The sequence below is a fragment of the Hordeum vulgare genome, chromosome 6H (assembly GCF_904849725.1).
Source record: "Hordeum vulgare subsp. vulgare chromosome 6H, MorexV3_pseudomolecules_assembly, whole genome shotgun sequence".
NCBI classification, from domain to species: Eukaryota; Viridiplantae; Streptophyta; class Magnoliopsida; order Poales; family Poaceae; genus Hordeum; species Hordeum vulgare.
In genome coordinates, this window is record NC_058523.1 from 127304436 (window position 1) to 127317532 (window position 13097).

Consider the following 13097-nt stretch of genomic DNA (forward strand, 5'->3'; position numbering starts at 1 on the left):
CATTCATTTTTATTCATTTGTGCTATAGATAATTTCGGACGCAGGGAGTACATCATAAATTTTTGTACATATACTACTCTTATTGCGGAAAATAAACATACTACTTTCTTTATAAAATACCAAATACTTCATTTTTTTATGAAAGACCATATACTATATACTCCCTCCGTCCCAAAATTCTTGTCTTCGTTTTATCTAAAAATGGATGTATCTAAATACTAATACATGACTAGATACATTCATATTTAGACGAATCAAAGACAAGAATTTTGAAACGGAGGGAGTACTTTTTAAATGAACATATGCCACCGGAAGTATATATTGATATTCACCTCGCAAAAAAGAGAGTATGTATCATTTCTGTTGATGTTAGCATATATCCCCAAAATATACTTTTTCCAACTATATATATTCCTCAGCTCATACCATATACTCCTTCCTGTTCCCTCTACGTACTCCATACTAAATACTACCATACTATATACTTCTTTCAACTTCACACCATATATACTCGATGCTACATATGTTGGGAAACGTAGTATAAATTCAAAAAAATTCCTACGCATGTTCAGATCTTCCTATGGAGAGACCAGCAACGAGAGAGGGGTAAGAGCATCTTCGTACCTTTGAAGATCGCTAAGCGGAAGCGTTGCTAGAACGCGGTTGATGGAGTCGTACTCGCAGCGATTCCGATCTAGTGCCGAACAACGGCACCTCCGCGTTCAACACACGTGCAGCCCGGTGACGTCTCCCGCACCTTGATCCAGCAAGGAGGAGGGAGAGGTTGGGAAGAAGACCAGCAACACGACGCCGTGGTGTTGGTGGAGAGACGAGGTCTCCCGGCAGGGCTTCGCCAAGCGCCGGCAAAGAGGAGGAGGAAGAAGTGCAGGGCTGCGCCGAGGGAGAGGGAAAACCGTGTCCTCCAAAGGCCAAAAGTGCCCACTATATATAGGGGAAGGGGAGAGGAGGTGCCACCCCTAGGGTTCCCACCCTAGGGGGTGCGGCAGCCCTCCCAGATGGGGGGAGTGGCGGCCAGGGCAAGGAGGAGGGGTGGCGCACCCCTCTGGTGGGCCTAAGGCCCACCTTAGTTAGGGTTCCCCCCTTCCCCCTTTTTCTGGTGCACTCCGTTGCGCTGCGGTGTGCCAGGCGGCGTCAGTTGTGAAACGATTCCACACTTCCTTAGGTGTGTGCCAAACTCGTGACTCAAATATTCTCCTCCACGATCGGATCGTAGACATTTAATTTTTCTGTCACGTTGATTCTCAACCTCACTCTGAAATTCCTTGAACTTTTCAAACATCTCAGATTTGTGCTTCATCAAGTAGATATACCCATACCTACTCAAATCATCGGTGAGAGTGAGAACATAACGATAACCACCGCGAGCTTCAACGTTCATTGGACCACACACATCAGTATGTATTATTTCCAATAAGTCGGTTGCTCTCTCCATTATTCCTGAGAATGGAGTCTTAGTCATCTTGCCCATGAGGCACGGTTCGCATGTGTCAAATGATTCAAAGTCAAGAGACTCTAATAGCCCATCAGTATGGAGCTTCTTCATGCGTTTAACGCCGATATGACCAAGGCGGCAGTGCCACAAGTATGTGGGACTATCATTATCAACTTTGCATCTTTTGGTACTCACGCTATGAATATGTGTAACATCACGATCGAGATTCATCAAGAATAAACCACTCACCAGCGGAGCATGACCATAAAACATATCACTCATATAAATAGAACAACCATTATTCTCTGACTTAAATGAGTAGCCGTCTCGCATTAAGCAAGACCCTGATACAATGTTCATGCTTAAAGCTAGTACTAAATAACAATTATTAAGGTTTAAAACTAATCCCGACGGTAGATGTAGAGGTAGCGTGCCGACGGCGATCACATCGACCTTTGAACCATTCCCGACGCGCATCGTCACCTCGTCCTTGGCCAGTCTCCGCTTATTCCGCAGTTCCTGCTTTGAGTTGCAAATGTGAGCAATAGCACCGGTATCAAATACCCAGGAGCTACTACGAGCGCTGGTAAGGTACACATCAATAACATGTATATCACATATACCTTTAACGTTGCCGGCCTTCTTGTCCGCTAAGTATTTGGGGCAGTTCCGCTTCCAGTGACCCTTTCCCTTGCAGTAGAAGCACTCAGTCTCAGGCTTGGGTCCGTTCTTTTTCTTCTTCCCGGCATCTGGCTTACCGGGCGCGGCAACAGCTTTGCCGTCTTTCTTGAAGTTCTTCTTACCCCTGCCTTTCTTGAAACTAGTGGTCTTGTTGACCATCAACACTTGATGCTCCTTTTTGATTTCTACTTCTGCAGACTTGAGCATCGAGTACAACTCGGGAATGGTTTTCTCCATCCCTTGCATGTTGTAGTTAAGCACAAAGCCTTTGTAGCTTGGTGGGAGAGACTGGAGGATTCTGTCAATGATAGCATCATCCGGAAGTTCGACTCCAAGTGAAGTCAGACGACCGTGTAACCCAGACATTTTGAGTATGTGCTCACTAACAGAACTGTTGTCCTCCATCTTACAGCTGAAGAACTTGTCGGAGACTTCATATCTCTCGACACGGGCATGAGCTTGAAAAACTAGCTTCAGCTCTTGGAACATCTCATATGCCCCGTGTTGCTCAAAACGTCTTTGGAGCCCCGTTTCTAAACTGTATAACATGCCACACCTGACCAGAGAGTAGTCATCACTCCGCGCTTGCCAGACGTTTAGAATGTCCTGGGCTGCTGCGGGAGCAGGAGGTTCACCTAGCGGCGCATTAAGGACATAAGCCTTTTTACTTGCTTCAAGGATGAGCTTCAGGTTGCGAACCCAGTCCGCATAGTTGCTACCATCATCTTTCAGCTTGTTTTTCTCTAGGAATGCGTTGAAGTTGAGGTTGACGTTGGACATCTACAATATTTGTAAAGACAACTTTTAGACTAAGTTCATGACAATTAAGTTCATTTAATCAAATTAAGTATGAACTCCCACTTAAATCGACATCCCTCTAGTCATCTAAGTGATACATGATCCATGTTGACTAACCCGTGTCCGATCATCACGTGAGACGGACTAGTCACCATGGTGAGCAACTTATGCTGATCGTATTCAACCATACGACTCATGTTCGACCTTTCGGTCTCTTGTATTCGAGGTCATGTCTGTACATGCTAAGCTCGTCGAGTCAACCTAGGTGTTTCGCGTGTGTAAATCAGGCTTACACCCGTTGTATGCGAACGTTAGAATCTATCACACCCGATCATCACGTGGTGCTTCGAGACAACGAACCTTCGCAACGGTGCACACTTAGGGGAATACGTTCTCGAAATTTTAAGAGGGATCATCTTATTATGCTACCGTCATTTTAAGCAATAAGATGTAAAACATGATAAACATCACAATGCAATCATATAGTGACATGATATGGCCATTATCATCTTTGCTCTTTCGATCTCCATCTTCAGGCATCGCATGATCATCATTGTCACCGGCGTGACACCATGATCTCCATCATCATGATCTCCATCATCGTGTCTCCGTGAAGTCGTCACGCCAACTACTACTATCACTACTACTATGGCTAACCGTTAACAATGAAGTAAAATAGTAAGCACATGGCGTTGCATCTCATACAATAAATTAAGACAACTCCTATGGCTCCTGCCGGTTGTCATACTCATCGACATGCAAGTCGTGAAACCTATTACAATAACATGATCATCTCATACATCATACATGCAACATCACAACTTTGGCCATATCACATCACATGTCAAACCCTGCAAAAATAAGTTAGACGTCCTCTAATTGTTGTTGCAAGTTTTACGTGGCTGATTTGGGTTTCTAGCAAGAACGCCTTCTTACCTACGTGGCAGCCACAACGATGATATGCCAAAGCTATTTACCCTTCATAAGGACCCTTTTCATCAAATCCAATCCGACTAGAGTAGGAGAGACAGACACCCGCTAGCCACCTTTATGCACGATGTGCATGTCTGTCGGTGGAACCAGTCTCACGTAAGCGTACGTGTAAGGTCGGTCCGGGCCGCTTCATCCCACAATACCGCCGGAAAAGAATAAGACTAGTAACGGCAAGCAAATTGACAAACCATCGCCCACAACTTTTGTGTTCTACTCGTGCATAGAATCTACGCATAGAAAACCTGGCTCGGATGCCACTGTTTGGGAAACGTAGTATAAATTCAAAAAATTTCCTACGCATGTTCAGATCTTCCTATGGAGAGACCATCAACGAGAGAGGGGTAAGAGCATCTTCGTACCTTTGAAGATCGCTAAGCGGAAGCGTTGCTAGAACGCGGTTGATGGAGTCGTACTCGCAGCGATTCCGATCTAGTGCCGAACAACGGCACCTCCGCGTTCAACACACGTGCAGCCCGGTGACGTCTCCCGCACCTTGATCCAGCAAGGAGGAGGGAGAGGTTGGGAAGAAGACCAGCAACACGACGGCGTGGTGTTGGTGGAGAGACGAGGTCTCCCGGCAGGGCTTCGCCAAGCGCCGGCAGAGAGGAGGAGGAAGAAGTGCAGGGCTGCGTCGAGGGAGAGGGAAAACCGTGTCCTCCAAAGGCCAAAAGTGCCCACTATATATAGGGGAAGGGGAGAGGGGGTGCCACCCCTAGGGTTCCCACCCTAGGGGGTGCGACAGCCCTCCCAGATGGGGGAGTGGCGGCCAGGGCAAGGAGGAGGGGTGGCGCACCCCTCTGGTGGGCCTAAGGCCCACCTTAGTTAGGGTTCCCCCCCTTCCCCCTTTTTCTGGTGCACATGGGCTGGGTGGGGGGCGCACCAGCCCACTTAGGGGCTGGTTCCCTTCCCCACTTAGCCCATCTAGCCTCCCGGGGTCGTCACCCCCCTTCGGTGGTCCCCCGGGACCACCTTCGGTGGTCTCGGTGGTCCCGTTGCGTTACTGGTGATGCCCGAAACACTTCCGGTGTCCGAAACCATCCAACGTATATATCAATCTTTACCTCCGGACCATTCCGGAGCTCCTCGTGACGTCCGGGATCTCATCCGGGACTCCGAACAACTTTCGGTAATCTCGTATAACAATTCCCTATAACCCTAGCGTCATCGAACCTTAAGTGTGTAGACCCTACGGGTTCGGGAGACAGGCAGACATGACCGAGACACCTCTCTGGCCAATAACCATCAGCGGGGTCTGGATACCCATGGTGGCTCCCACCAGCTCCACGATGATTTCATCGGATGAACCACGATGTCAAGGATTCAATCAATCCCGTATACGATTCCATTTGTCTGTCGGTATAGAACTTGCCCGAGATTCGATCGTCGGTATACCTATACCTTGTTCAATCTCGTTACCGGTAAGTCTCTCTACTCGTTCCGTAGCACGTCATCGTGTGACTAACTCCTTAGTCACATTGAGCTCATGATGATGTTCTACCGAGTGGGCCCAGAGATACCTCTCCGTCACACGGAGTGACAAATCCCGATCTCGATTCGTGCCAACCCAACAGACACTTTCGGAGGTACCCGTAGTGCACCTTTATAGTCACCCAGTTACGTTGTGACGTTTGATACACCCAAAGCACTCCTACGGTATCCGGGAGTTGCACAATCTCACGGTCGAAGGAAAAGATACTTGACATTAGAAAAGCATTAGCATACGAACAATACGATCTAGTGCTAGGCTTAGGATTGGGTCTTGTCCACCACATCATTCTCCCAATGATGTGATCCCGTTATCAATGACATCCAATGTCTATGATCAGGAAACCATGATCATCTATTGACTAACGAGCTAGCCAACTAGAGGCTTGCTAGGGACACATTGTGATCTATTCATTCACACATGTATTACTGTTTCCTGTTAATACAATTATAGCATGAACGATAAACGATTATCATCAACAAGGAAATATGATATAACCATTTTATTATTGCCTCTAGGGCATATTTCCAACAACATATACTATATATACTCCCATGCAAAAGAAACATACTACATACTCGTCGGTCCAAAACATACCTTTTAAAAACTCCATGATATACTATTTTTCAAAAAATATACTACATACTGTTTTCAAAAGAATATATACTATATACTGCTTTCCAAACTATGTAGTTCTACGTGCTCGTCGAAGTATAGGAGAGAATCCTCAACAAAATACATGGGCCAGCACGTTCAACTTATAAAAATATCCTATTTATTCACGGTGATGCATTCGGCCAGACAAGGAAATAGCAGGTTGTTGAACTAACTTTTGTAAATTAACTAATTAGATGTTAGTTAGCTGCCGGCTATTGGATTCTTTCACATCCACCAGCCCGTTTGACTTAGAGATAGGAAGAGACACGTGGAGGTTAAATAACTAGGAGGTAACTACCACTGCTTATATATATATATATAGGGTCGCGCTATTCGTCACCCTGGGTGAGGAATAGTTATTCTTCACCCCCTCTATTTTAACATTAGTGCATCGTAATTTTACATTTTATTTTTTTTTCTTATTTTATACGTAAAAAGAGACCATAAGAAAACATAATCAACATAAAAATATTTTATGTCACGTAAAATTACGAACATACAAAAATAATGCAAAAAATACAATAAATTCAATTTTTCTGATCTTGTGACCTATATTTTTGTTTTTTTTGTCAAATTTTACATAATGATTCAATGTAAATGTAATTATTTGTATTTTAAATGTAATTTATTTGTAAATTGATCGTAAGATTATCTTGGGTGAAGAATAAACTATTCTGTATCCTGGGTGATGAATATAGTTTCTATATATATTTTGCTTATCCTTCCTATTCTATATGTATAGGGTCGCGCTATTCGTCACCCTGGATGAGGAATAGTTATTCCTCCCCCCCCCCCCCCCCCCCCGCGCGCATCTCCCATGGTCAAAAGGTAAGAAAGAAAGCTTGAGGTAAGATTACGACATGATAAAAAGGAAAGGTAAGATTACGGCCTTAAAAAAAGGAAATCCTCTCTTTCGTGAAGAAAATGACAGCCATAAAATTACCTCATGCATGTGAAAAAATTACGTCCTCACCAGGATGAGGAATAACTTATTCCTCACCCTGGGTGTTTAATAGAGTAACTATATATATATATATATATATATATATATATATATATATATATATATATATAGAGAGAGAGAGAGAGAGAGAGAGAGAGAGAAACTCTATTTATCACCCAGGGTGTAGAATAGTTTATTCTTCATCCGAGATAATCTTACGATCAATTTACAAATAAATTACATTTGAAATACAAATAGTTACATTTATATCGAATCACTACGTAAAATTTGACAAAAGAAAAGCAATAATATAGGTCACAAGATCAGAAAGAATTGAATTTTTTGTATTTTTTGCACTATTTTTGTATGTTCTTAATTTTACTTGACATAAAATATTTTTATGGTGATTATATTTTTTTACGGTCTCTTTTTACATATAAAATAAGGCAAAATTTACGGAACGTAAAATTACGGTGCAATGATGTTAAAATACAGGAGGGTGAAGAATAACTATTCCTCATCCAGGGTGACGAATAGAGCGACCCTATATATATATATATATATATTCTTCACCCTCCTGTGTATATTCTTCACCCAGGAGGAATAGTTATTCTTGACCCTAATATATATATATATGTATATATAACGGAGGCATAAGATTTGACGCATCGATTAAATAGGAAAGAATGGAGTTTTATCAAACCTTCTAAAGAAGGCAGCATGTTCCTGCGATTCCTCGATGCATCGATTAAATAGGAAAGAATGGAGTTTTATAAGTGACCCACAATCAGGACATGGCAAGGCATTGATTAAATAGGAAAGAATGGAGTTTTATAAGTGACCTACAATCAGGACATGGCAATTACTCACGCGATACAATATTCTCTAGTTTCTTAGCACCCGTGATAACCCAAATCTTTGCCTTATCTAAGACTACTTTTAGAAGGATTGGAAAAACCCGAGAATTTCTCTCAATCCAAATAGTTTCAAATCTTTGCCTTATCTAAGACTACTTTTAGAAGGATTGGAAAAACCCGAGAATTTCTCTCAATCCAAATAGTCCAAGAAACGAGGATGGTGTGGGAGGCCATAGCTCGTCTATTGGGATTTTGCATGTCGGTTCTCTTATCCCATCAATCCATGACGAAGCCCTCTAAATGCCAAGAGGAGGTGTCCATGTGTGCAAGACCCGATTTCTCAATGTTCGATAAGCCTAAGAGTGTAGCGGCACTTGAAGGAGAGGTGAGCGGCCATCTCTTGCTCCCTTTTGATGAGTGGGCAAATGCCACAATTTGGTCGGCCGTGCACCTCCAATCGATTGACATTTCAAATACGATTTTATAAAGCCAACCACACAAAGAATTTAATATATGGAGGCGTCCGAGCTTTCCAAACCATGAGGTCCATGGGGGAAGCGCCAACCCAAGGATGAGCCTTGATATGTGATGGTCGCCCAAAGATCCCATTGTTTGAGTGCTTTCAAGCAATATCATCTTTGATTAGCTCGTTGAGGTGAAAGTCATGCATGAGCATCCAAAGAGTGAAGAATTTCTGGATATGGTCACTGGAGATGACGATGTTGTGATTGCTCTTTTGTATCCAAGCATTCTCAATTTCTCATTCAGGGCCCCATGCCCTTTCCAATTCTTTCTCATGGAAGCTTCATATATTAGCGGGGCGATGTCCTTGGGTCTATGCTGAAGTAGCCAAGGTGAGTCCTAAAATGGTGTTTTGGCTTCATTGCCACCCGTGATTATGGTGAAGGCATAGAAGAAGGGGTTAATTTGATATATGCCACTCGAATTCTGGCAATTCTCAGAAATGCCACTACAATTTTTAAACTTTGAAAAATGCCATTTTCGATGGCATTTTTTAAATTCCATGGTGGTGTTTTTTGAAGTTTGTAAAATTTGTAGTGGCATTTTTCAAAGCTTGAAAACTGTAGTGGAATGTCAAAATCGAGGTCTTCATTGTTGCATGGAGTACCAAGCCCCACTCATAACTCGTTTGGCTCCTTTCACTCGTACCACGACCATCTTAGTGGGAATGCACGGACAAACCTATCGGTGTTGAGCACCCCAAGACTGTCTTATTCACGAGGATGACACATCGTCTTCGAGTTGACCTTGCACTTGACACCGTTCGTCTTATCCGAGCCGGACCAAAGGAAAGACCACTCGATTTTGTTGAGGCTATATAAAGAGCTTGGCGACATGACTTGGGAGGAGGTGACCGATTTGACAAGTGTCGTCGTCTAATGGTGGTAATGTTTTGCCCCTCCCAAATGACCAATTTAGCAGCCGCTTTGTCTTCGAGATATTGGAAATTCACCTTTCTAAGTTGCCAAACCGAGAGTGGAAGGCCCAAATATTTCATACAGAATGAAGCTCTAGTTGCCAGCACGCCTTCAATTCAGCTCTAGAGGTCTTTATGAAAATGTGAAAAGACATAGGTTGTGTCGACCACTGAGGCTCCTTATGTGTCATCTCAGTTAGATTAGGCGGTGCTTGTCAGCCCCGCTCTCCTCGTCCCTATCCCCCACTGATGGACCCCACTGATCCGGACTTGAACTCTTAAATCTTAAATACCCTATAAACGCTTACGCTTATACAGCACCAACTCATCGTTTAGGCCAGTGCTTGTCCGCACCGATGACAGCCGTCGTATCTCGATCAAGCGTGTCTCCATCTTCCTCCCCTTAATAATTTCGTCTGTCCCAGCATAGGCAAATGCGTGTCCTACATTTCCACAATGCACGTGAATTCCACGTACTAGAGCAACCTACGAACCTTGTCGCTCTAAATTCGTCAGCTACGTACATTTTACAACTTCTCACTGGCAACCACACAGTGGGAGAGCATGAAGACCACATATCGTCGTGAATCATGGTACCACTCGCTTCTACTCCCTCCGTCCCATAATGTGTGAAAACGTCTTACATTATGGGACGGAGGGAGCAATTAGCAAGGTCGCATCATGTCAGGGATTCCAGCAAAATACTGATGCAGAAAAACAGCCCAATGGATGAAGTTGAAAGACAAGGTTAAGTGACATAAAATGCATCACAAGAATGCAAAACGGCTGACACACAATCAATGGAGTATACTGCGAAGAACTTGTACTCGATTCGCTTGGAAATGTTTTTAATCACAATGCATGCACTTCCAGTTTGAAGTTGCTTATGATAGGACACGCAGGAACATAACAGTGGACTAGATAGTTTGTTGCTGCTTTCCGACACAAAATAAACCGGCCATCAAATAAAATCAACTCCAGGTAGCCCATCAGTAGAAGAAAAACGGAGAACACCATCCTGAATCAACCGTAGATAAGCTCTCCTGCACAACATAGATAAAGGGGGTCAGGACAACAAAGTCAACATTGCACATGTTTCCAACTCAATGGTGTCACATACTCCCTCTGTCCCAAAATAAGTATCTCAAGCTTAGTACAATTTTGTACTAGAGCTAGTACAAAGTTGAGACAGTTATTTGGGGACAGAGGGAGTATAATATAACTGATGTACAGTAGTACACAAGATATCACTTAATGCAACATCGGGTTTAGCCTTTCGCTGTTTTTGTTGGGATCAATACGTAATAATTATATTTATCAATCTTCTTAGAAGGGTACATAAAGATCTTAGCTTCTTCTTAGCATACAGAATGTAAGTCACACTTATGTTCCTACACAATTTAGTTATAAGAAAGGTTCTGCCAAACTATCATGGAATTTAACTAACTTTAACTCGCTGTCCCTTCGACAGGGAGCAAAACGACTTCCAAATGTCAATGAACAATGATTCATTTTCTCAAAAGTGACAAACTATTGAGAAGGCCTTCAAATGACTTAAATCCATGTGGACATATGAAGTTCAACAGAACACTAAACCGGTTTGCTAAATCATTTTTCTAACATATCATCTGATAACCATTGATCTAACCTACTAATGACAGAAGGTGAATACAGCTAATAAATCTTACCCCGCTATATTAAAGTATCATATGGTGATATGCAATGTCATAAATGCACAAAATAGTGATACAAAAAGACGGCCTGCAGTAACTTCAAGGTTGATACAACTCTCGCCATAGTTCCAAACCATGCATAGCCAACACAATACACAGTGCAAGCTATAATCACACATGATACCCAACAAATGTGCCATTCAACAGTTTCCTTTGCTATTCCATAACTATAACAGCGAAGTGCAAACTACATAAGTGGTTGAACGTTGTGAAGCTCAAGGATGTCTTGAGAATTTGCATCACTGGTACAATATATACTAATACAACTCAAAGGGTGCTGAACAATACACTGGAAGAATGAAGTGCATGTGAAACAGATCACACCAAGATCATTCAGATCCTCATACAGTTCCAATATTGGCGGTCATATCTAGACCAATCAATTGCCACTACACAAGTGATTCACTGACAGCCAAAATTCGTACAAACCCACACCCAATTCATCAAACATGTCCATAGTCCCCACAAGAACAATTTGCATCTAACCTACCACACAGCACATCCATGCGGCCTTAACTAAATTAAAACCATACGACAATCGTCAAGCAGACGGGGTTCAATCACCCGAAAAGCATCTCATCGCACCACCGGATCGGATCAGGAAAACAGAAATGGTACAATCGAACCCTCACCTGCGCGAGGCGGATCCGGATCTAGTGACCGCCGTGCTTCTCGAGGTGCTCGAGGTGGCGGCGCTCCTGGGGAAGGCCCACAAGGTAGGAGAAGGCCATGCCGCCGAAGCAGATATGGAAGATCGGCTCCGGCGAGCTGGTCTCGATGTACTTCTCGATGTAGCGGTCCACCGCCTGGTCGGTGCTCTTCTTCACGTTCGCCCAGGTGAGGCGGGGCTTGAGGTACGCCGGCACCTCGCGCACCTTCATCGCGCGGATCTCGTTGTACAGCGCACGCATCGCCATGGCCGCGACCTCGGAGATCTCCCTCTCTCGCTCCTCGTGCGCTCGGAGTCTAGGGTTCGTTTGGTCGTTGGCTTCGGTGAGGGAGGGGCGGATGAAATGGCACGGGAGGTGGGGGATTTGTTTGGGTAATCAGGGGAGTATTGGGTTGGGCTGGGCTTAAATGTTACGGTGATAAGGGCCAAGGTAATGCCGGGCCATCTCTTTAGATATATCGCCGCAGCCCTGTTCACTTTCCAAAAGGATACAATCCCTAAAAAACTTATAAGGGCCTCTATGATTCATGGAATTTTATAGGATTTTTGGAGGATTGAAATCCTAGGAATTTTTCCTAGGTAGGTCCTTTTATTCATATGATTGGATTCAATAGGATTTTTTTGTATGAAATCCTTTATACTATATTTCGTAGAAAATCTAACATCCACTCCAACTTTTTTTACAATTCCTTTATTTTTTTTCCGTGGCATCTCACACTCATTGCTAATTCTATAGGATTCGAATAGGCATGCCACGCCGCAGCGTGGAGACTTGAGTGCGACAGAAGTTCAAAGGGTCCTACCTTGACCTCGCTTCCCTCCATCGCTCGACAACACTGTCGCTTCTCCTTCGTGCAGCAGGGAGAGACCAACAATGCTTTCTACAAGATCCATGCATCCCACCGGCATAAAAAAACTTCGTCACCGAACTGCATCATGGGGCATCTATTGCGAGAGACGAGATCAGCATGGCGCGTGCGATGCACGAGCATTTCACCCCCATCCTTTGGGTTACCCAAAGTCGTGCCTTTTCCATTCAACCTGGACCTCATCGACGCACGCCAGTCCTGCCTTGAGGAGCCCTAGAGGCCTCTTACTAAGGAGGAAATTTGGCATGCGGTCAAATATCTTCCCACCGAAAAGCCGCCTCGCCCCGATGGATTCACCTCCGAGTTCCTTCATGCATGTTGGTCGATCATCAAAGGGCGACTTCTCCGAGGCTTTCGACAAATTGTTCACCATGAACGGTCGCGGATTCCAGAAGTTGAACGAGGCACTGCTCACATTTGCTAACATTGGACCGACAATGGAGCATATTCAGCCAAATCTTGCTATCTAGCTCTATTCCATGATTCCGTGTGAGCACCCTTCTCGAGGCAGACATGGAA

General features: G+C 44.0%; 1 protein-coding gene across 1 annotated transcript; it reads right to left on the reverse strand.

The window, feature by feature from the left end:
* Nucleotides 1-10107: 10107 nt before the first annotated feature.
* On the reverse strand, nt 10108-12082 carry LOC123401703. The gene is made up of 2 exons (XM_045095558.1): nt 11672-12082; nt 10108-10349 (listed from the first exon to the last, which is right to left on the reverse strand). The coding sequence occupies exon 1, from the start codon at nt 11954-11956 to the stop codon at nt 11693-11695; it is 264 nt and encodes an 87-aa protein (XP_044951493.1). The 5' UTR covers nt 11957-12082; the 3' UTR covers nt 10108-10349; nt 11672-11692.
* Nucleotides 12083-13097: the final 1015 nt, after the last annotated feature.

Coding starts and splice junctions, on each gene's coding strand:
- LOC123401703 (XM_045095558.1), bottom strand. CDS start 11,956: ATGGCGATGCGTGCGCTGTACAACGAGATCCGCGCGATGAAGGTGCGC.